The sequence below is a fragment of the Lampetra fluviatilis genome, chromosome 1, assembly GCF_964198595.1.
Source record: "Lampetra fluviatilis chromosome 1, kcLamFluv1.1, whole genome shotgun sequence".
Lineage (NCBI taxonomy): Eukaryota > Metazoa > Chordata > Hyperoartia > Petromyzontiformes > Petromyzontidae > Lampetra > Lampetra fluviatilis.
Window position 1 is genome coordinate 20,047,658 of NC_136275.1, and position 25,294 is coordinate 20,072,951.

At 48.4% G+C, this 25,294-nt stretch overlaps 1 protein-coding gene across 10 annotated transcripts in view; it reads right to left on the bottom strand.

The window, feature by feature from the left end:
• The window catches only part of LOC144933790 (dual specificity calcium/calmodulin-dependent 3',5'-cyclic nucleotide phosphodiesterase 1A-like), a 180,963-nt gene that overhangs the window by 8,023 nt on the left and 147,646 nt on the right, over positions 1–25,294 (bottom strand). For all 10 annotated transcript variants that reach the window (XM_078858946.1, XM_078858964.1, XM_078858927.1 and 7 more), the window contains 6 exons: positions 23,294–23,394; positions 21,240–21,365; positions 19,670–19,771; positions 11,429–11,549; positions 6,025–6,106; positions 1,199–1,322 (listed from right to left, as the gene is read on the bottom strand). In XM_078858946.1, coding sequence (XP_078715072.1) covers positions 1,199–1,322; positions 6,025–6,106; positions 11,429–11,549; positions 19,670–19,771; positions 21,240–21,365; positions 23,294–23,394 — 656 coding nt within the window. The remainder of the gene's footprint in view (positions 1–1,198; positions 1,323–6,024; positions 6,107–11,428; positions 11,550–19,669; positions 19,772–21,239; positions 21,366–23,293; positions 23,395–25,294) is intronic.

Here is a 25,294-nt window from a genome sequence, read left to right on the forward strand (position 1 = left end):
CGCGTGAGGGTGCAGGGAAGCGCACATGCGTAATGACCGCCCATCAGTGCAGAAACAAAAGAGACGGCCAGAGAAAAGTGCAATGAGAGCTATAAAGCGGCCCAAAGAAGCGTAGGACAGGTGCACGCCAGAGATTGCACCGAGAGTTATGAAGAGGAACACGCGCATGGATAAGGCAATGAACGCACATTCGAGACGTCGTGTTGACGGTTAAGAAGGGGGCTTGGGTAGGATACATTGCTAGAAAATGATGATGGCCGATCAGTGAGACTGGTGACAGAATGGCAGCCAAAGCAGGAAAACACTCCCAGAAGGATGACAATTGTGTAGATAGCACGGTAAAATCGGCTTATTTGCAGGAGCGAGATGGATTGTGGCATCACAAGACAATGCAGTTTGGCGATGACGTGCTTAAGCTTTCATCCAGCAGTGGTTAGAACATGCTCATGAAAATGACGAGTATGACAACAATAGAAACAAACAGCTTTTAATAAACCAAATGTATGATGATTGTCAATTTATATATTGCAATTCAGCCATCTGTCAATAGCTGTCTCTCGTGAGCAATCACAACCAATCACCCAGTTACACCTCCTGCCTGCTGTCTGCATCAGGTCATGCCCTGTCAAGAAACAAACTTGGATTTGGAAGAAAAAAAAAACGTGGATTTTCCTATTGGTCACATTCTGTCCTACTTTTTGGCTCTTAAGTTGAAACAATTGAATACTTTCTTTATTTTTATTATTGTACACGTGTCAAGAGAATATGTTCCCACCAAATGTTTGTTGGTCCTAGATACAAATATTCATCACTTATAAGAGCCAATATCATGGAAAAATGGTTCCCAAATACTCCAGAATATTGGTTAACCTTTCAAATATCTGTACCCCTTATTTTTTGTAACAAAGGGACCTGAACCATAGTCCGGGGCTACATATATTCACGAGAAGCAATATTTGTTCCAACCTTCAATTAGTGTAATTATTTTAAGTTGTGTGGTGGGCGTGCGGTGATCCCTCCACAATTAGAATAAACACGCGTTCAGAGTATTCGTCTGCTATAAATTTCCACGTGACGATAAAACCACTTCGTTGAGCTACCACTTGTGGCCAGGTCGCTTCTGGAAAACAGCCAACATAGCTCAGTGGGGCCTTACCGGGTAAAATAAAAAAAATTGCTTTCGTTTAGTTTAGAATACCTGCCGCGGCGTGGCACCCCTGGTGTGCCGGCCCTGGCCGCTTCCTCTGCCAGGGGCACCACCACCTTCTCGGCCATGTCGGTGAGCACAGAGAACGTGGGCTCCACAATGAAGTCCATGAATCCTGGCACCGAGGGAAGGAATGGAGGCACAGAGGAGCAGAGACGCGGACGTATTTTCATGAGAAAAGGTCAACGGACGGAATGGATCGCAGGATGTGTGATGGCACCAAGTGGTGTAGCTATCGAGTGCACAGGCGGTGCAACTGCATCGTGGCCTGTAGGCCAAAAGGGGCCAAAGCTATGGGCTACGAAGAGGGGTGAGGGGAATTGAATGGGGGGGGGGACCCCATTTAATTCCTTTCACAAGGGCCCATGTCAACGAGACAAACGTTACTGGATGGTGCACACATGTAACCAACTTTTCTCACGCAAAAAAAAAATGCTCAACAACTAGCTTCCCAAATATAGAAGCAGGAAGCTCCTATAACAGATTTAACAGACCACTGGAAGCTTTGCGGGATAAGGCTATTTTTATTACGATGCAGGATGCGGAGGTGATAAAAACAGCAATGATACAAACAAAAAATCCTATCCACATTGAGCCCACCATTGGTATTTTAATCCTTAAGCCACTACAATCACTCTGAGTGTCAGGACGAGCTGATATGAGAAACTATGTATTCAAAAATAATTGATCAACATCATCGTAAAGCACAGTGCCGCATTCATGCACATGTACAGTTAATTGGATAATGGCGCTGTGCATTTTTTGTTGCACTTCTCGTTTAGGTAGCGATGCCTCATGACTAGCCACTGAATGTTGCTTTTCCTATAATGAAAGGTTCATAGGAGTAGTGTTCCATGATGCATTGTTGTATAACCTGTTCCAGCGTTCTACAATAACAACATTGTGCCCAAACAGCCCCTAATACTAGCAAATTGCCGTGGCTCCCGTGCAGGAGTGGAATGAAGTCACGGTTTCGTAATTGCGTGCGACACGCGCAGGCAAATTAAACAGAGCACGGTATGAAAGCGGAGGCCATCTCTAATGCACCGGTGGGTGCTGAGCTGTCACTCGACCTGCCGTCCTGAGAGCCTGAATAGAGCCCTTGGCTGGAAAACCCTGACCTGGAGCCACACGGCAAACCTCTGCCAAATGCTTCCCTCCCATCTGCCATCTCACCACTCCCCATGCATAGGATTTGCTTCGACAAGACGGGCAGAGCGTTTCAGGGCTGGAAGCGTAGAATGGATGTGGCTATGAGAACCCCTCTCCCTTTAATTAAATGGACCGGTGTCAGTGCAGCACAAGTGACGAACAGCTTATGTGGAAGCAGAGCATTGGCCAAGGAAGGGCGCCATGTCGTTTAGATACCTCGGCTGCCCTCTGTTGGTGAATTTTCAAATGCAGGATTTTGTCGATGTGTGGGTTGGTGAGCAAGGAGGCTCTGTATTTGTGGAGGTGGAATGGTTTGGATACCGAGCTACAGGATTTGAATGGTCGGGTGCCTCTGAGGCTAATTCCAAAGTGAGGGCAGCAAGCCAGAAACTCGGTAATCCTGGATTAAGTTTGTGTGAGTGTGAGACCATGAAAAACTCTCAGTCACTCAATTAAAACGAGTTTGGCGTACCTGATGTGAGTGCTGTCAAAAATCCTTGACTTATTTTGCACCGTGCTTTGAAATTAAATTTAACTCATTCGTTTAGGTATTGTTTGTACAAATACACCCATAGGATGATGAATATTTATCACATGTCCCCAGTTTGTTTTAGTGAAATTAACTGTCACCCACTGTGAAAATGCCTGTAAGGATAGAATATATATACTGTATATGTTTCTAACACTAGGCTCTCACGTTAGGGAATCTGGGGTATCGAAAAAACAACCACGCATACGAGCGACAACCTAAAATACTGATATCCCCTGGCCATCTTGCAGCCCCAAAGGAATCAACATAGCATGCTAAGGGCATGGGTTAATGTTTGTGAAATGGTCAAGCGATAGAATTAGCTTGTAACTATTTTAATACAAGCAGCGTTAGGGGCTTGATCCGTGCAAAAATGAAAAGGCGCGCATTGATACTGAAAGACTGTGTATTGTGCAGCGCTCTAATCAGAACTAATTGCACAGCAGGAATGCTGTGGACGTCAATGCAAGGGTCCCTCCCCCACCCTTCTCTCACCCTGCCATGCATTCTTTAGCGACGGGGGTCACGCTCAACGTCAATACGTTAATACGAATGGCAATCTATAACGTTCAACAATTCAATTGCAGGGTTTGATTTGGTCATGAGCAGATACTGGAAAGGGGGGATAGGACGCAGATTTGCTTTTGTTCCACAAAGTGGCTTGCCCTGTTTACATTGATTAAATAAAATAATTGAGTGTGGCCGTTTTGACTGAAATGTAAAGTGAAAATTAATTACAGCACCAAATTGCGCTGGGCTACAATCTGCAAATGTTTAAAGAAGACATAGTGTTCACCTGGTTCTACATGAATAAGCCACGCAGTTAAGAAGCGTAAGTGGTCTTGGGCAGGACACGAGCAGGGCTGGTCAGTGGTCTAGACTAACGTCTTGACCACTGACCAGCCCTGCTCGTGTCGAGACTAACGTTTTCACCAGCAGTAGCCAAGGCACGGAACACGGCTGAGAGAAGGCCCAGGTGTTGTGTGGATCGCGAGATCGCAGGACCGTGAAATTATGGTGTCAACTTAGGGAGGCCTTCAACCGTAACTGGAATGATCTTGCCTGATGATGACGGTGATAAGTCATAGATGCTATCCTCTCTCAATTGGTATTTTTCATACCAAACTATTTTTTAACTACAGTATTAACTTCGTAATTGCAAGTGGAATGTGATCGACAGCTTTTTTTTAACGTGAATTGTGTGGGCGTAGCTTGCATATGTTTGCTTGCTTTGACAATTTGTATGTATTGCCGATGAGTAGCAAAGTCTCTTGTCCAACTCTTAGCTCTTTGTGTTTTGGTTGAATCTGCAGTGTTTTGTGAACTCGTTGATCCAGGGCACCCTTGCAAATGGGACTTGTTGTCTTCCTGGGTTCTCGTCTGGTAAAATTTAAATCCGTGAATCATATCAGTTGTACGAAACCAGTTTCACTTTCTTCATGTAAAAGCGATTTTCGATCAGTGATTAAATAATGATTCTAACGGATTTTTGTGATTGATTTAAATGGTCGGTAGGATTTATTAGTGATTGTCAAAACTGTTTTTTTTTATAACTCAACACGAGTGTGGTACAAAGCGCCGATCACAGAACGGAGAGGGGAAATAAAAAAGATCCACGAACAACAACAGCAGCCCGAGTGGCAGGGCTTAATGAAGAGTGTGTCATCACTGATTAAAAAAAAAGAAAATTAGCACTAAGGTTTACTGCTGCGACTACACGCTACGGTCAATTAGAAGTATGGATTGGACGACAGAACATTCGTATATTTTTACCAATATTCATCCAAGTGAGAAGAAGCTGGAGAAACACGGATTGTACAATTCGGGGTTATAATTCACAGCTCTGCTTGGCACTCGCGTGGATGAACATCTTTAACATCATATTTATCTCAACTACTTTACTTTTCTTCTTACATTCGAAGCAGGATTGTACACCACTAAGATACAGACCTGAATTTGAAAGAGTACAATACCGTTGTGCACCATTTAGACAAGAACACGATTTGGACTTCAAAGAGTAAACACTTATATAATTGTTGTTATTGTTTTATATTTATATTATTTTATTATTTTCCTTCTACGTGACTTTACCGAAAGAACCAAGAATATGAAACGGAAAAGAGTTAACCTAAGATATCTTCTTGAACTTATTACAAGTAAGTATACGAACTTCCAGCCGGGAACACAGGAGTTGCCATGCACAACTAATCTTCGCTCCCCATCGGACAAAGATTGTCACTGCATCGCACACTTTCAGATGCACTCCTGCGGCCACCTGGAACGCTCTTCGTTCCGATATTAGGAAGCCACTAGAGCTATGCACTTTTCATCTAAATTGAAAACTAATTTCTTTGTAGCTGCTTTTGTATTTAGCTTGCTGTCCTTCTCCCGCACCTCCGATTAACACAGCTGGCTACGTACGGTGCGAAATAAATTCAACATAGTACATACAGATGGAAAGTCGCGTCTTGTAGGTGGTTCATTTGAAGGATGTGTGACTCAAGGGTGCAGCGAGAGTGAATGCATGTGTAATGAGCGACTTCCACGACACGTCGTGTAGAGGGTGCTCTTCTTGATTCCACATACGGCACAGCACAAGCCAACGTTATTGGCGCACACTCAGATGTCACGTTCTACAGACTACGCACACGGTTGATCACACGGCTGGTTCCGCCCGTCCATTCCCGGTCTCGCCGCTGGCTGACGGCGTGCCGGGGAGGGCGGTGGAGTTTTGCCGGAGATCCGCCAAAGGCTGCAGTGGCTCTGCCTTTGGCTGTGGTAGCTCTCTCGCAATATTTATCTCAGCAGTCCGCCTGCTGTATTTGTTTCACCTGAGGATGATCACTTGTGTTGCGATCGAAACGTCGTAGTTTTTTTACCTTTTCATAATTTTCTATCTACGTGACTTTACCGAAAGAACCAAAAGAATATGAATTCCTGCAGTCACGAACGCTTTAAGTCGGATTGGATAATGTTTATAATGGTGCCTGTACACGTGCTTCGCTTTACAAATCAGCAGATGTCACTATCTCATTACACATGTATGTATGTACGTTGAACTTCTTTTGCACCATAAGTAGCCAACCGTGCTAATTGGAGGTGCGAGAGTGTGTGACGAGGGCGAGTGAAGACTCACCGATCTGTGACTGGGCGACCATGGTGGAGTTTCGGTCGCACAGGGGCGAAAACGGGAGGCCCAGCTTCGCTTCACGGTCACCCTGCCCAGACCACGGCAAAACAGAGGGCCAACAACTCAACATCTATGCACATTTTACATCTTCGCCACGAGGGGGCGCTGCCACACCTGCTAATGCTGAACAACGCTGCAGTGATTCAGCACCACGGCCATTGAGCGAACTGCACAATGCCCGCTTGTCAATGCAACTTCACCGGCGCAGCTGATTATGTATGTATGTCGGAATTATTTCACACCGTACGTAGCCAACCGTGAAAATCTGAGGTGCGGGGGAAGGACAACAAACTAAACACAAGCATGATGAAACACATCCGAATGAAAAGATGGTCTCCTTAATCAGAATGCAAAAATAAGGCATACTATCACAATCAGGTTACACTCTGCTGATCGGCGTAAAAAAGTCGAAACTGGCTCAGAAATGCTCAAAAGGAAATGATTTAAGTACAAGCTGTTTAAAATCACCCGATCCAAAAAAGTGTGATGAATAAACGAGCCTTGATGTTCTTTAACTTTGTGTACGTGAGACCCTTGTCTGTGCGTTGTTTTTCGATTTAAAGCTTTCGTGACTGCAGGGATTCATCTTATTGGTTCTTTCGGTAAAGTCACGTAGAAGGGAAGTAATAAAATAATAAAAATAAAACATAATAAAATTATTCTCACGACGTTTCGGCCACAACGCAAATAGTCGTCCTCAGGTGAAAACCAGGTCTGTCAGACGCTGTCGCCTCGATAGACCTGGTTTTCACCTGAGGACGGCTACTTGCGTTGTGTCCGAAACGTCGTGATAAAAATTTTATTATGTTTTATTTTTATTATTTTATTACTTCCCTTCTACGTGACTTTACCGAAAGAACCAAGAAGATGTGCGTTGTTTGTGATTACATCACCCAACCACATCGGCTGCACCACTCCTGGCTATCGGTACTCAAGGCGGAACGCGTTCATAAATATTCCGCAGACGTCTCAACGTGCGCCTTCAATTCGTCGAGCGGAAAAAAAATTTTGCGATTAAAAAATCTAACGGACAGAAGTCCGACCGAGATTAGACAATTCAACTCGGCAGGAAACCCCCTCCGATCTTAAAAATGCCTTTTCTTGTTGTTGAAGTTGTGGTTTGTAACCCGTTATGAATTTCGGACTGGAGAGAGCGATCCCACGCTTGACTTCGCGGTGACATAGTTGCGACGCTGACGGATGAGGCACCGCGTATCGATTCTGTCCGAACAACAACAACGCCACTTGTCTCCCGTTGCCTCGAGCTGACACCCATTAACCTCGCCATTCACGGGCGCGATAAGTACACGGCGGTCACACCCCCCCCCCTCCGTCACGACCTGAGATGCCTCCACAGGTCTCCCCTGCGAGGTAGGAAGGGACCATATGTCCGTTGTAAACTCAGCAGCCATCAATGCACAGCTGCATGGAGTTGTTTCCATGCTTGAGACCATTGTCTAGATCCCTTTTCATGAATTATCTAGCCCAGGAGGATCGATATTATGATATTAAATTATTAATACTTATTATGAAAATCAAAAAACATTGGAAATGATGGTCCACACAAAACTGCATTCACATTGTATGTGTACATGCACAGGCTTTTTTTCCACTGCTGGATTAAGGCCTACTCACACTTTGCATATTGTGGGCGTTATTTTACCATACTTTCATCATTCTGGTCAGTCTGGGTTGGTGAAGGTGGGTAGAATAGATATAAACTATAGTTCGGCAATGTGTTTAACTGCACTACCCTCTGCTGTCCACCAAGTAGCCCACAACAGCAGTAGGAGCAGCAGCAGCAGCAGCCTAGAGCAACGTAACCCTTTTCCATTCCGCTGAGGTACGTGCATATCCATACTCTTTGGTTTTTTCGGTAAAGTCACGTAGGTAAAAAATAAAAAAAATGAAAACAAAAAAATTATTTATTTAGTTTTATTTGATTTTTTACCTACGTGACTTTACCGAAAAAACCAAAGAGTATGAATGCTTGCAGTCACGAAAGCTTCAAATCTAGAATTACGTGTATATCATCAGTTTTTCTTCCGATTTTGTTCCGATTATGTACCGGAAGAAAAGTAAAATTAAAGAACTTCATCGGTACCTAGGCTCCCACTAGGAGGTTGTGTGATATGGTTTGGTGCCAGCTATCGTAGAGAGTGCGGTTGTGTCGCGACAGTTCTCTGCAGTGAGTACAATGTTTTTTTTTTAAAACAACGGCGCTATGTCTCTCTAAATAAAATGAAGGCTGAGCCGCTTGGGTGTTCCGATATTCAGCTGTGAACGGGACCCACCCAGCAGTCATCTCCATCACCCATATAAACACTCTCCAAACTCAACCCGGCTTGGTTTTCAATGTCTGATGAGATGGGGCACATTCTGGGTGATTTGTTCATAGGCTGCATTCACTTTACAGCGATATAAATAATTTTCTTAGCGAATGTATAATAACGTTTTCTTGGATCTTTCGGTAACGTTTTTCGGTAAAGTCACGTAGAATAATAATAAAAATAATAAAATTCTCACGACGTTTCGGCCACAACGCAAGCAGCCATCCTCAGGTGAAGAACAGAGCTGTTGGAAAGACAGCGCTCCTAACGACAGCTCTGTTCTTCACCTGAGGATGGCTGCTTGTGTTGTGGCCGAAACGTCTTGAGAATTTTATTATGTTTTATTTTTATTATTTTATTATTTACCTTTACGTGACTTTACCGAAAGATCCAAGAATATGAATCCCTGCAGTCACGAAAGCTTTAAATCGAAGTATAATAACGTCTCGACAATTTTCATGCTGGGCCATATTCCTGCCTGAGAATGTCCTCGTGCGATCACATCAATAAACGTCGCTCACACCACTGATATACTCTTCTGTATGTATGCGGAACTTCTTTTGCACCGTATGTAGCCAACCGTGGTCATCGATTGGTGTCATACGGTGAGCGGCTCAGACGCTTGCTATGTCTGTTTTGTTTCCGTAATTGGCTCACGGGAGACATTGACACCACGAGCTTGATGTCTCTATTTCCATGCTGCTGAGATCGCTGATATGTATGCGAGGCTCCAGGTTGATGTGCTTGCGTTGAAAAGTATAGCAAGCTTTGGTGCATTGGCAGGCACAGGGCACTACAATGCTGGCTTTGCACAACACCCAGTGGGCGAGTGGAATTTGAAATTTGATTATCAGCACTTGGGAGACAAAAAATATTAAAAACTATCTAAACTATTTTATATTTTACCAGGTGCGACCCACTTTTTTCAGAAGCTTTTTTGGCCACAAAATATTACTCTGCAAAGTGGCATATCACGTGGGCATTTACACCTATGACGATTATCTGAACCGGTCATGGGCCTCCCCAAGGTCGAATCAGTCTCAAAATGAGAACCTGGTGCGGTGTGTAAACATCACCACTAGGGGGGCAAAGGCGGTCGGGCGTGGTGCTGGCCACCCACCCCCTCGTGTGCCGCGCCGGCCTTCATAGGTGCTTGCGAACAGCACTTGCCCCAATAGACTATTAAGGCTATACAGGGCATCTTTGTCTTCGTGCATCAATGACATTTCCACATGCAGCTACAGAATTTGCTTTCACATTGTATGGTGGCACTTAACATGGATGGGCATAGTTCACAAGACCTGATATGTAATTTAGAACTTTTATGTTAAACACAGACACTTCCAAATCACAAACTTTATTTCGACTGAAGGAATCCGATGAGCTACGAATCTCTTTTTCAGATATGTTCGGTAATAGGACAACGTTGCCAACTTGCTCAGTCCAACATTTCACCGTATCTGCATCCCCCTACTGGAGGCGCCTAAATGGCATATAGCAATCGAGCACAATCACACACCAGTAAAATTGCACCGCGAGTTCCTCTTTGGATTATAAGGTGCACGTCTGGCCCTTTGCTTGTTTCTGAATAGCCCCTGGTTTGAACAATGTGCGCTCAGCACGACAAGAGTAATACGCAGGGGGCGTGGGCAGCACGTATGTAGCAATGGGATAGCAAGCTGACAGTGGTTGCAGAGAAGTGAGCTTTCTGTCACATTACAGCAATGTGCTGGCAATTCCAATGACCTTGGCTTGAGCCGAGGAGCTGGAAAATGTTAACGCTTACAAAGTTAACCTGTGCAGTGCCCATGCAAGGCATATCCCAATTTCTTTCCATGCTCTCTGATCGAGCCACTCCTTGCAAACATCTTAAATTGTTGAATGCACCAATTCACCACAGACTACAAAGTAGTCATTCGTCCTCCGATAAAGCACGGTTGGCTTCGTATGGTGCGAAAGAAGTTCAGCATACGTACATATATCCAGACGATAAAACAAAAACACCCGTGAATTATTGAAGAGCAATGCTACCCAGGTTGTGCTCCATTGTTACCCACTCTGATGTGGACAATGCATTGTTCTGATTCTCTGACTGGGCTTTGAACTCATGACCTCACGAAAATGAAACGATTTGTTCCCAGTGACTAAGCCATCACGGGAGCAATAGGGTTCGCAAAATGCGTATGAGTCAGCGGGCATGCAAGCATCTGCTTCAACAGAAAACACCCAAATATTCACAAATGTGGTCTTGGTGGAATTGTGGCGGCTGTCATGAGGTGACTGGACACGGACATTAGGAAAGTGACACCATGCATCCAAAAATTATTATTTTTCATGGCGTTTGAAGTTAATGAACTTCAGGTGCCAAGTATCACGTATTTTTAATCAACAACTGCCTAATAAAATGTATGAAAAAAATATGAATTAACAAAGCGTCCCTACATTAAAATCATCTTACTTTGCTGCACAGGATGATCGCATAAAAAATGAGTAGTACATATGAATTAAGAGAAATAGTCAAACGAAAACACAAAGGTGTGCACCAGTGAGCAGAGCAAACTACACCGAAGCTGAGTTGTCCTACAGTGTGCAACGCTGGCTGAGGCAACGGCATCTACAAGGCATGCAACCAGGCGAAGAACAGGAGGGGGGTGACGATTGTGGATGGAGGTTGAAGGGCAAAGAGGTGGGGAAAATTATAGAGTGCTATTGGAAATAACTATTCTGAGCCAGAGAAGGGACTGGAGATGCCGAGTCTGGACTAACAGCGGGGAGGTAATAAGCAGTGTAGTCAACCGGGCGGAGAGAAATTCCAAACGGCATGTGGGCGCCGAGAAGAAGGAGCGACTCCCCAAAATGTTCAGGCTGATTTCCACCGACGAGGATTCTTCACGGGCGGCAATGGCTTCCTGTCGTTATCGTGACCATTTCCCTCCCAGTTCGACCACTTCGCTTGTGGCTATCACGGCGACGGCGAAGCGCGAGACGTTTCACAGCAAACGACCGCCGGTGAGACGGACCTGCCTGAAGAACTCCTCCATGAGGGCCTCGGTCCAGCGCTGGTGCAGGGGCCACTCCTTGGTGGGGTGGCTGATGTCGCCAGCGTGCAGGAGCAGCGACATCGCCTTCGACTTGTCAATGCTGCGAAGGTGGTGGGGGAAGGGGGGGGGGACAGGCAGAGCGCATGAGCACGCACGCGTCACGAACGCGGCCACACGCTCTGGAAGTTGGTGGTGTGCGACCAGCGAAGGGTTCCTCCCGGTGGTGATTGGCTATTAGATTGGATTCTAGATTTGAAGCTTTCGTGACTGCAAGGATTCATACTCTTAGTTGTTTCGGTAAAGTCACGTAGGTAAAAAATGATGCAGCAAATCTGGCTGTGACGATCACACCTGATGACGGAGACTTGTGTTGCCTCCGAAACGTCGTGATTTTTATTTTATTTTTATTAATTTTAATTTCATTTTTTACCTACGTGACTTTACCGAAACAACTAAAAGTATATTAGATTAGAGCTGCGCAGTGATCCGTTCGTCTGCAAATCCTGTCGTGAATCACTGTCGTCCGCGCTATACTCTGACAAAAACTAATCAACACGTTTAACTAAATTGAACTTGTAAGATTATGTTAAAAGCATATATTACAGAACTCGGGTTCCCTGTCACCCACATATGAATGAAACTTTTTGTCTATCAACCAACTGTATTGGCTTTCCAAAACCAATAGTATTATCAAGCAACAAACCAAATCTACGCAACTACTGGCTACTCAGTACTGAGGCGACTATCTGCGCACTACTGTACTGTGTATTGACAGATTCCGTCATCGCCACAATCACCTTGTTGAAGGGAGAAAAACTGGGACTCAAAAATACCATGATTTTGTCTAAATCTTTTTGGGTCTCTCTTCGCAACATTTTAAAGCATCTGGTGGGGGGGGGTCTGGAAACCTATGACACCCACATTGGCTGCGCCCCTAACACACACATGCACACAAGACAAAGATCCCCCTTATAACCTTAACAGACTGTTGGCGCAAGTGCTGTTAGCGAGCACCTATGAAGGCCGGCATGGCACACGAGGTGATGGGTAGCCAGTTGAGCTAAACAATTAATCGATTTCAAATCGAAATCGCAATTTGAAACAATGCGATTAGCAAATCGCAAAGGCTGCGAATATTTGCAATTTGAAAAGTCTTATTACTTTTTGATTAGATTTTTTAAATTTTGTATTATAACTTAATTTATTTAACTTAATAATTGTTCTATGTTTGATTGTTCTTAAAACATTTTAATAAAACATGTTGGAAGCAATTCATATCTTTTAAGTTATCATCCTTGTGTAATGCGGGCGTAAACGGCCTCGCGGATATGACGTCACGGGGGGGAGGAGTTAGGTCACGTGAGAGAGAGGGGTGAGGTCTTAAGGGAGAGATACCGGAAGAGAAGGGAGAGTGTTGGAGATAGAGACAGAGTGAGGCCACGCAGGGCGGAGGTTGGAGAGTGGCAAGATCGTCACACACCCAGTAAGACTCGGCACCGTCGGCCAGCGGTGACCGAGCACGGAAGAACGGGGAGCAGCGGTGGAGCTGCAGTGAGAGCAGCCAGAGGACTGCACAGGGGACCTGCAGCGGAGCTGCAGGAGCGAGAAGGGCTACGGGAGCAAAGGCAGCTGTGGAGCTGCCAAGCGGGGAGGCTCTGAGCGAGGGCCATGTGGGACAAGTGTAAAGAACCCAAATAAAGGACAACGGAGACAGACCCAGTGAACGAGTCCTTTATTACACTGGTGTCAGAAGTGAAACGGCATGTCAAAACAGCTCAGAAGAAAGAATATTCCTGCGCCATCATCTGCTACATCATCCGACGACGACGACCTTCCTCAGGCGGTGGACCTGCCTGCAATGGAGGAGGAGATCCGTGCGGGAGTCCAAGACGTCGCCGCGTCGGTGGACCCGTCTGCGCCGGAGGACGCGGACTTGCGATGGAGACAGATGGCGGCGCAGCTGGAGACACTGAAAATCGTGCTCGCGCAATTGTGCGAGCTCGTCACGCCGAGGACGGCATTGGGGAGAGCCGATGGAGGTCTGCAGGTCGCCGCCTTGCCTCCGCTGTCGGCGCCATCGGCCACGCGGCACGAAGACGCCATCTTGGGCGTGGCAGGAGAACGGCGGGAAGCCGCCATCTTGCGCTCTCCGCGGCGGGAGGCTGCCATCTTGAACACGTTGCGATGCGACGCCATTTTGAATATGCCGCCTGATGAGTCATCGGCTGAGGACGGCGCAACAAGGAGTCGCAGTCGTCATCTCACGACCGTTAAAGAATTCTCCATCGGTGGCGATTGGAGTGCTTTCGCCTGCAGATTTTTGGCGGCGGTACGCTCAGCAAGGTGGACAGACGCTGAGGCATTGGAGGTTTTACCGACTCTTCTCGATGACGAGTCGGTGAGATTCTTCCATTCTATGAAGGCCGAGAAGAAGAAAACATTGAGAGGAGTTTTCGACGAGATGGCAGATGCATATGAGCCACCGGATGATGCTCATCGCCGGTTTTTTCAACGCCAGCGAGCACCTGAGGAGTCGCCGGTGGCATACAGGGGTGCGGTATTGGAGTTGGCCATGGCCATAGACCCGGAGACGGAGCCTGACCTGCTCGAACCTCTTATCTTGGGTAAGATGCTCGAGCTGTCCCGGGATTTGGGGATTCCTATGTTGGTGTGTGGCCACGAAAAGCTGACATCCCGGGCGGCCGCTAAATGTCTTGATGCCCAGTTCAACCTGCGCCGTTGGAAGCAAGTCACGGCGTGGACGGGGGGGCCCATCGTCGAAGGAGGTGCCATGGGTTGGGATCCCAAGAAGGCGGTGTACGTTCCTGATGGGGGGGGGGGGGGGGCCCGCAGGAGCTGACAGCCGCCTCTGCTCAGTGGTCGGCCCGCAGTAGGCCGGGGCCGCGATCTGCGCCGCCGACACGGGAGCGTCGGGACGGGGGGCCTGCGGCGCGGCGCAACGACATCGACTGCTTCCGTTGCGGCCGTAAGGGCCATTATGCCAGGGACTGCTGGGCCCGTGTCCCAGGTCCGCCCCAGCAGGAGGCCTCGACATCGGACGTGCCACGGAAGGATCCTCCAGGACAGGCAAGTCGGTGCGCACCAGACACCCGGCAAGGCTTGACACCTCACTCATCACCGTTGTCGTGCGATCCGGGTGTTGTTAATAACGGGGGGAGGCCATCGACTGGGCCACGTCGCTCGGTAACGCAGTGGCCTAAATTGGCACGGCGGGTCGTCGCGGCCGCTACTGGTTCGTCCACTGTACCTGGTTCTATACAAGGGGTGGAGGTGCGTATTTTAGTGGATTCTGGGGCGTCCGCGACCATTAAATCGGATGTAATTTTCCATCTGTTGGGCATCCCACCAGAGGCCGTGCGTCCGGTTTACGATTCCTGCGTCGCTGCGAAGGGGGGTAGCATGGACATTGTGGGCCAGGTGGACGCTAAAATATCTATCGGGGGAGTGTCGGCCTCGGGAATTGTGCTAATTTCGAGGTCCCTTGCGCTTCCTTGTCTGTTGGGAACTGACTTTCTGGCCAAGATGCCCATTCTAATCAGAATTAATGAAAACTGCATTGAATTACCGGGTGGGCGAAAAATTACATTTCTACCGTCGCCCTGGGGGCGACCTGCTCCGGTCGCCCAGGTGCAGGCGCTGTCCGAGGTATCTGTTGATATTCCACCTGGCTCACAGATGCTTATCCCCTTGCGATATCGGAAGCCTGTGCCTGGTCGTCAAGGTGCAATTGGGGTTTTGTTGTCGCCGTCCGCCACCATAACGGGCGGATCGGCGCTCGTTGGGGCGCAAACTATTGTCTGGCCGGACCAGCAGCCGTTTCTGCAGGTGCTTAATGCAAGTACCGAAAATGTGTGTGTGCCGGCTGGTACGGTTGTGGCACATGCCACTACGGCGTTTACGGCACAGGATCATCTGGGCAGCCAGGTCATGGTTGGTGGTGTTTCAGGCCCTGGGGCCGCAGATAATCGCTGGATCGCCGAATTGTGTGGGGAAAATCCTTCCCTTTCCGGGGAACAACGTTGCGCGCTTCGTAAATTATTATTGAGTTATTCTGATGTGTTTAGCTCCGACGATTTAGACTTGGGATGCACCTCGTTGCTTTACCATCATATTGACACAGGGGACGCTGCCCCTTTTCGGTTAAACTCGCATCGGATGAGTCTGGCGGAGCAAGATCAGGTTCGAGGGGCAGTGGATGACATGTTGGCTGCGGACATAATATCTCCATCTAACAGCCCATGGGGCGCGCCTGTTGTTTTGGTTAAAAAGAAGGACGGCAAATTGCGATTTTGTGTGGATTTTCGGAAATTAAATAAAGTGTCTGTGGCAGATGCGTACCCCCTGCCGCGTATGGACGACTCTCTCGATGCCTTGTCGGGGGCGAAGTTCTTTTCAACGCTAGATCTCTCTTCGGGATTCTGGCAGCTTCCCCTTGACGAGCCCTCGCGGGAGAAGACTGCTTTCCGTACGCCGCAGGGGTTATTCCAATTTAATTGTCTTCCGATGGGGTTGAATGCTGCCCCTGCCACATTTCAAAGGTTGATGGAGTTGGTGTTAATGGGGTTGCAGTGGGAGACATGTCTGATATATTTAGACAATATTATCGTCTTTCGCCGCACATTTGATGAGCATCTACTGCGGTTGGAGGCTGTGTTCGCCAGGATGCGTTCCGCTAATTTGAAATTTAAGCCTAAGAAATGTCACCTACTGCAACAGTCCGTGCGCTACTTGGGGCATATCGTCAGTGCGGACGGGGTGGCCACGGATCCGGACAAGACAGCGTGCGTCCGTGACTGGCCAACCCCGGCCACGGTGGGGGATGTACGTCGGTTTTTGGGGTTTGCCTCATATTATCGGAGGTTTGTTCCGAATTTTGCGACGATCGCGAGGCCCTTGCACCTCCTTATGGGTAAAGGACGGAAATTTGCTTGGGGACCGCCAGAAGAGGCGGCGTTTCAGGGCCTGCGCGATCGATTGGCTACGGCACCGACGTTGGATTATCCTGATTTCGATCACCCCTTCATTCTGGATACGGACGCGAGTGACACGGGCATTGGGGTCATGTTGTCTCAGTCCAAAGGTGGTGTGGAGCGCTTGGTGGCGTACGGTAGCCGGGTTTTGTCTCCCGCAGAAACTCGCTACTGCGTCACTCGCAGGGAACTTTTGGCTATTGTTTACTTTCTCCGCCAATTTCGACCGTATCTCTACGGTCGTTCGTTTATTGTACGCACGGATCATGCGGCCTTGCAGTATGCTCTTAAGATGGACCAACCATCCAGCCAGTTGGCGCGGTGGTTGGACACGCTGCAAGAATTTTCCTTTCAAATTCACCATCGGAAGGGGGTGCGTCACGCGAACGTGGACGCCCTTTCTAGGTTGCCGCAGCGATCCCCTTGCGCGTGCGCGTCTGGGACGCATAGATGTGCGCCGATTCAGCATCCCCCTCAGCCTGTTGCGTTGGCGGTCGTGGTGCCTGAAGCTTCAAGGGAGCCGGGACCGGCTGATGGGATTTTGAATCTTCCAAGGGCTGTGTGGATTCGGGAACAAATGTTGGACGAGTCTTTGGTGACTTTACGGAATCGGCCTGCGAAGAAGAGTGGGGGACCGGATACGGGGGGTGTGCCAGAAACCGCTCTCCGCGATGGTCTGCTGATGTGGAGGGAAGGGTTACAGGAACGCTGGCGTCTGGTTGTACCGGCATCCTTGCGGTACGAATTGATTAGGACTCTGCATTGCGACACGCTCTTACATCTGGGGGTGCAGAAGACCCTATTGACGTTGCAGCGAGGTTACTTTTGGCACGGCATGACAACAGATGTCGTCGGTCACGTTCGCGCGTGTCCCGATTGTGCCTGGCGAAAGCCACCTAAACAACCATATGTGCCGCCGATACAGTCTATTCAGGTGTCTCGAGTTAATTAATTGGTGGCGTTGGATATTTTGGGACCCTTCCCGCCATCCGCTAAAGGTAATAAATACTTGCTGGTTGGGGTGGAATACCTCTCCCGCTGGCCGATGGCCTGGCCTTTGCCTGACCAGTCAGCAGCGTCTATCACAGACGCCTTTCTATTTGGGTACGTTATGGACAAGGGGGCGCCGGAGAGGCTCCTCACAGACCAAGGCCGGAATTTTTCTTCTAAATTGTTGGGGGAAGTGTGTGCGGCTCTTGGAACTAAAAAGATACGGACATCTCCCTACTACCCACAAACGGATGGTATGGTCGAACGGCTAAATCGGACTTTGTCCGCCATGTTGTGCCACACGGTGAGTGAAAAGCAATCGGATTGGGATTTGCACATCCCTGGGGTACTTTCGGCATACCGGATGACGCCGCATGCGGCTACAGGATATTCGCCGTTTTTCCTTATGTACAGTCGCGAAAACGTGCCGCCGATGGATGTGCAGTTGGGAACTGGAGTGAGAGGACCTGCTAAGCCTCTTCCTGATTACATTCAGGATACCGTTCGCTGTGTTACTGAGGCGCGGGAAGGGGCCCGCATGGCTACGGCCAAAGCCCAGGCCCGGAACGAGCGGTGTGCTCGACGCTCCAAGGGGGAGTGCCCCTGGAAGGTGGGGGACATGGCCTGGCTCCATTGCCCGCAGGTGCGGCCAGGTACCTCTCCTAAATTACATAAACCATGGCAAGGGCCGGTTCGCCTCATCGAGGTTCCCAACCCACAGTCTGCGCGTGTTCGGTTTGGATCTCGGCGTTGGTTCGTTCACACGTCGCGCTTGAAACCATGTGGCCCCTCGAACTGATGCGTCATCTCCTGATGTTGCCTTGCCGGGGTCTGTTGCTGCCGACTCATCCTTGCCTGTGCCTGTTGACCTTGCAAGAGCTCCCGTCGTGCCTTTTACAGACAAGCCGGCCGTGACACTACAGGAGAAAGGGGACTCTGCTCGGGGTGTGCCTACCACGGCTGCGGGGACTCCGAGCCCCACCGACCTTCCGATCCCGCCGCAGACACGATCGCGGGACACCCCCGACGCTGGGCCTTCAGGGATACGGGACCGGGACGTTGTCGGGCCTCCAATAGCAACAGGAGGACTTCATCCTGTCGATCCTAAAACCCCGTCACGTTCCTGGTCTGCAGGAGGGCCGCCGCCCGTCCGGGACGGACCGGTGACCCGCACGCGGTCGAAGTCCCTTACACTTCATTGAATTTTACTGTTGTGTTCTTGTTGTTATTGTTATATTTATTGTATGCTTCGTTGTCCTTGCATGTGTGATGGTTGTGTTCGCTCGCATTACTTGTTGTTGTTATTGTTCAGCCGAGGTCGGCTGGATTTTCTCTACGGGGGAGGGTGGTGTAATGCGAGCGTAAACGGCCTCGCGGATATGACGTCACGGGGGAGAGGAGTTAGGTCACGTGAGAGAGAGGGGTGAGGTCTTAAGGGAGAGATACCGGAAGAGAAGGTAGAATGTTGGAGATAGAGACAGAGTGAGGCCACGCAGGGCGGAGGTTGGAGAGTGGCGAGATCGTCACACACCCAGTAAGACTCGGCACCGTCGGCCAGCGGTGACCGAGCACGGAGGAACGGGGAGCAGCGGTGGAGCTGCAGTGAGAGCAGTCAGAGGACTGCACAGGGGACCTGCAGCGGAGCTGCAGGAGCGAGAAGGGCTACGGGAGCGAAGGCAGCTGTGGAGCTGCCAAACGGGGAGGCTCTGAGCGAGGGCCGTGTGGGACAAGTGTAAAGAACCCAAATAAAGGACAACGGAGACAGACCCAGAGAACGAGTCCTTTATTACACTTGCATTAGACTATTTTGATCAGTTCATATTTTCATGGTATTATGTGGTAATGCTCAAGCACATGTTTTAAATCTATTACATAGTGAATATTGAACTGACGCTTGACTTAAAAAAATGTAATCGCAATATCTGTCAGAAAAATCGCAATTAGATATTTTTCCCAAATCGTTTAGCCCTGGTAGCCAGCCCCACGCCCGGCCACCTTCCCCCCCCCCCTAGTGGCGATGTTTACACACACCGCACCAGGTACTCATTTGAGACTGAATCGACATCGGGGAGGCCCAGGACTGGTTCAAATAATCATCACTGGTGTTGGTGGCCGTGAGCGGAAATTGAACTCAAGTCGCCGGGTTCGTAGCGCAGCACTCTAACCACTACACTAATGCTCGTCACAAACGCACACACTCACGCACACCCACACACATTGGCATGCATGTGTGCATAACCTTTCAGGCTGTTGCAGGGCACTCTTCATGGTCTTGATCTGTTGAAAGTGACACGACATGTCCGTCGCCAGAACCATCTCGACGACCAGCGCACGCAGCTCTCTGTACAGCAGCACAGACGACACGTGCGTTAAACACGCAAGGACACAGACTTCAATCTTCGTTCTCACTCACAAGCATGGCACAAGTGCTGTTTGCGAGCATCTATGAATGTCACTTGAGGTGGGATTGGCTCAACTCTGGTCGTTTTTTATTTCTGTATACATCGCAAAGCCCGCAGACAAAGGGTCACCGGCGCAGGCGCATGCAGTGAGATGGTAAATAAGTAATGTGATAACCAATTGGGCCATCATAGGACGAAACGGTGGCACAGTTGTGATCAAAGTGGTCTATGAAACTGGGCTCCAGAGTTCAATTCCAGGTTAAGGCTAACATCGATGATATCTCAACCAGTCTCCGCACCTCCCCCTCAACCCGCATTGACCAGCGTGATGAAGTACGGTCAAACAACCCTCACATCTGACACGAAGGAATCCTTTAAGCGGCAGTGCATTGAATCTTGAGCAGGCACGATGAGATTGAAAATAATAGTGATGGAATCATAGGAATGCATATGTATTATTGTATTATTATACGTATTATTTGTAAAATAGAATTTCCCAATGTAACTTCAGTAGCCATGGGAATATATATTTGGTGAGTGGAACAAAGCTTTAGTTATGAGGTGGGTGTGGAAGGGCCAACCCGACTGGGCATTCCCAATGCAGCACGTTCACCACAGAGCTGTTGACACACCACACGACAGGCACACATGTTAGTCGCCCAAGGTAACCGGACTCTGCAAAGGAACATCACAGTCTATTATCGCGCGAATGCCACGCCGATTGAGAGATGAACAAGTGGATGCCTCGCTCGCTCCATCAAAACCCAATGTGAGGCCCTGGCATATGGGAACGTAGCTCCAAGGAATTAATGGATCCAAGATCCGTCCCTACGGTGACGATGTGGGGTATTGGTGGTGGTGGCGGTGTGGGATGGCGTTTTGAGGTCGTGGTGGTGCGGGTTGGTTCGGTGGCGGTGCTGTGGTGGTCTGATAAGATGGCGCTGTAAGTTGGCAAGCATATTGAGATGTGTTTGCACTTAAGGCCCCTCATAAAAGTCTCTATCAACCTGATTGCTGCACTACTCCAAAGCACGGCCACTTTGCTGGAGGAGTTTGCTACGAGCGGATCAGTGTGTGGACTCTATAAACTATAAAATTAAACAATTTTGGATTTAATAGGTACGGCCCATTGAGCTATTTATCTCTTTTTTAAAAGCGACCTGGCCACAAATGATAGCTCAACGAAGTGGCTTATCACGCAGAAATCTATAGCAGCATCCAAATAGTTAAAATTGGTTTTAAATGTGGAGGGAAAAACTGGAGGACTCGGAGAAAAATCCTCGTGACCACGGGGAGAGAGAGAGAGATGCAAACTCAAAATATACAGGCGTCAGGGCCGGCATCAAACCCACGACCAACTGTATAGCAGGAGAGGTAGTTAATATCTCGCCACAGTGGCACCCCAACCTCCAGTCGTCCTTGCTGAGGTTGATGAAGATGTTCATGTCGTCGTCCTGCATGAGGCGGTAGGCGGCGCTCACGTGATGGTTCTCCAGCACCGCGCGGTCGTTGTACAGCAGAGCCACGTCCGAGCTGCACCCGGGCACACAACATGACAACATGACAACAGACAACATGACAACATGACTGCACGAATACATGGGAACACTGAGCGCTATGTACGGATCGTGAGTCCAAGGGCACATGAGTACAGTACATAGGCATCGGGGCAAGTGCTATTCGCGAGCACCTGTGAACGCCGGCACAGCACAGGATGGGATGGGTGTCCAACACCACGCCTAGTTGCATTTGTCTCCCCAGTGGCGATGTTTACACACCGCACCAGGTACTCATTTGAGGCTGAGTCGACCTAGGGAAGGCCCAGCACCGGTTCAGATAATCACCACCGGTGTTGGCCGTGAGCGGGAATCGAACTCGGGTCACCGGGTTCACAGAGCAGCGCACGAACCGCTACACTACCGCTACCCACCACATAGGCATACGGACACGAAGGCACATGAGTACATGGGAACATGAGTTTGTGGCCATGTGAATACATGGGAAGATGAGTGTGTTGGTTCGCGCACGAGTGCATGATCACATGGGCACGTGAATACATAGGCACGTGAGTATGTGGACACAAGATTAAATGGGAAAATCTGTGGGATTGTGAGCACATGGTCATATGCATGATTCCATGGACACAGGGTCAAGAGCACTTGGGACACACAGCCACAGAAGTGCATGGACACGCAGGCACGCAAACACACGAGTCCATGCAGACACGGGCATACGGACACACGTGCGTGCATAAAACCAGAGACGTGCAGATAATTAGAATAACAATGTCACACGAAGCATTTCGTGAGACTCACATAGAGATGTAACATTTTTTTTGGTTCTTTCGGTAAAATCACGTTTTATGTTAATTATTTTATTATTTCCCTTCTACGTGACTTTGCCGAAAGAAACCAAGAATATGAATCCCTGCGGTCACAAAAGCTTTAAATCGAAAGATGTTACATTGTTTTGAAAAAAAAACATAATATGGAAAATGAATAATGCACTGTTAAAGCATCGTTTAGTAAAAATGTCTAACATCGTCAAGACTATGATTACCATCTAAATCAAGCAAATTCTTTAGAGGAAGGTGAGATTGTTAAATTCCAAATTATATTGGTAGTTGCTCAGTCAGATGTACCATAGGCGAGTAGAGTTTTGTTCCATCTTGACTTAAAGCTTTCGTGACTGCAGGAATTAATATTCTTTGGGTCTTTCGGTAAAGTCACATAGGTAGGTTCAAAGAAAATGAACCTATCTATGTGACTTTATCGAAAGACCCAAAGAATATAGTTGTGTTCCAGTTAACCAGATGAACAGTAGGAACATTATGCCCATGGTATTAATAACAATACTAATACTAATTTTATCCCCACACTCTCGCCCCTTTACAGCTTCCCCTCCCCCCTCCCCCTCTATATAATGCCTCGTCACAGAGGCATGTTTCTCTCTTTCACCTGAGGACGATCGCTTGTTGTTGCGATCGAAACGTCGTGATCTATTATTTATCTATTTTCCTATCTACGTGACTTTACCAAAATAACCTAAGAGTAGGTGTCTTGTAATTTGCAATTTGCCTTTTATAGACATACCAATATCGAGGGCAAAAACAAAAATCCGCAATGCAATTTCTTTGGCTTTAACTGGACGAATGACACATTTTGATATTTTCACAAATTACTTTAGAAATAAAATACACCGTATATAAATAAAAAAAACCGCATGTAGCGACAACACGTGAAGGTTGATTAATTGCTGGGGTCGTATGGACGGGGTAACTGGCTGATTGCTGCCACCGTGGTGTGCACGCGCATCGCGGTTAGCAGTTTAGGTGAGTGGTGAGCAGATTGAGTGAGCGGTGAGCAGTTTCAGTGAGCAGATTATTCAGTGAGCGGTAGTAAGCAGTTTCAGTGAGCGGCGGTGGGCAGATTCGGTGAGCGGTGTGCACTTCAGGCTCGCACCGCGTCTGGATGTGGAAGTTGTTGGTGGTGCCCGTGTGCTCCAGATCGTGAATGGCCGCGGCGAAGATGACGGCAAGCGTCTCCAGCTCACTCAGCCAGTGCTGTTCGAGGGGTGGCACAAAGACACAGGAGGTTGGGGTACAAGGGATCAAGGGGACACGGCGGACACGGATGGTGGTGGTGGTGGTGGTGATGATGATAAACTAAAAACGTATTTTTACCAAGTACGGCCCACTGAGCTATATTAGCTCTTTTTCAGAAGCGACCTGGCCACAAATGATAGCTAAACGAAGTGGCTTATCACCATGTGGAAATGTATAATGGCAAAATACTCTAAAAGCATGTGGATTCTAATTGCGGAGGGAAAAACCGGTGGTCCCGAATAAAAATCCACACGACCATGGGGGGAGAGAGACTCTTGCAAACTCCAAATATACAAAGCAGGCGTCAGCGTCTGAATCGAACCCACGACCTCCCGTATACCAGGCGAGGCAGTCAACATTTCGCCACCGCGGGTTGGGTGGTGCGAAACGGCCGTGGTTTGGCGTGCAAAGTTTTTAGGGTTGGGGGCCACGGTGGAGCGAGACGAGTGGGGGAGCGTGAAACAATGAGCAAAACCGATCGTGAGCGAGGGCGTGGGCAGAGAACCGTGCATTCCGTAGCATGTTAATTGGAATAATTAAATTGGGTACAAAACTTACATTGCATTTCCAATGGGTGCCAGTGCGCGCGTGCGTGTGTGTGCGTGTGTGGGTGTGTGCGTGTGTGGGTGTGTGCGTGTGTGGGTGTGTGCGTGTGTGGGTGTGTGCGTGTGTGGGTGCTGTGGAAAGCGGTAGCGCAGCAATTTGTGCTACGCTGTGCTACGAACCCGGTGAACTGAGTTAGATTCCCGCTCACGCGCAATAACGGCGACGATTGTCTGAACCGGATCCTGGGCCTCACCTAAGTCGACTCAGCCTCAAACGAGTAACTGGTGTGTAAACATCACCACTGCGGAGACAGAGATGGTTGGGCGTGCTGCTGGCCACCCACCCCCTCGTGTACTGCGCAGGGCTTCATAGGTGCTCGCTAACAGCATCATCCCCCCCAATACTCTGTGTGATGTGTGTGCGTTTTCTCGTTACTGAATGCTACCGAATGTGTTTTGTCTCAATGAGAAGCCATCTCGGCCTACGATTCATTGCACTGCCTGAACCCCATTGAACTGGCAGGCGAATCTCACCACTGTCAAAGCAAACAGACGCTTAGAAATAAATAAATCGCTGACCTGCTTTTATTTATTTATCGTATAGGTACAGTCTGAAGTGTGAGAAGAGATTGCCATTCTGATAAAAAAAATTATGTACCGTTATAAATGTCATCAATGTTCTCAAACATAATAGGCACTTGCTCATTATACAGGAGTGTAATTTATAAAGTGAAAACTTGTGAGCGTGTTCGCATTCTTAATGTCCCACAGCCAATGCATGTTGACAACCGCCAATGACAGATGTGTGGTAATCAGTGATGTAGGACTGCGTTTTCTTGAGACAATCCTACAATCAGGGTGTACAGGGCACACCAAGTTTAAAAAACACAATGCTGCAGATTAGATAATTCCCTTGCAGTCCGATTATATGATTTGGGGAGTCACATTTAACCTTCAAAGAAGAAGAAAAATACATTATCACCGAGAGGAAGTTTAAAAGGCACAAATCAATCTTTGCAAGCTAACTTTTTACGCTGCCTTCAATAACCAGGCCACCTCAACTGAGTGAAGCAACCAAAACTCACGCCGCTATTAATTCCTCGGAGACGAGTGCAATCGTCAAGCTCAGGTAGGCACTGCGATGCCAACACGTGACAGAGCGCTGAACGTACTACGGAGGAGGCTATCGAAGAGTCTCACTCCGATGATGGAATTTCCAAGTGGTAAAAAAAAACCTGGCTTGCCACACCCACGAGAGAAGAGAGTAAGCAAAGAGTTGGAGCAGGATGGAGCAGGTTCGAGTGCACTTGTTA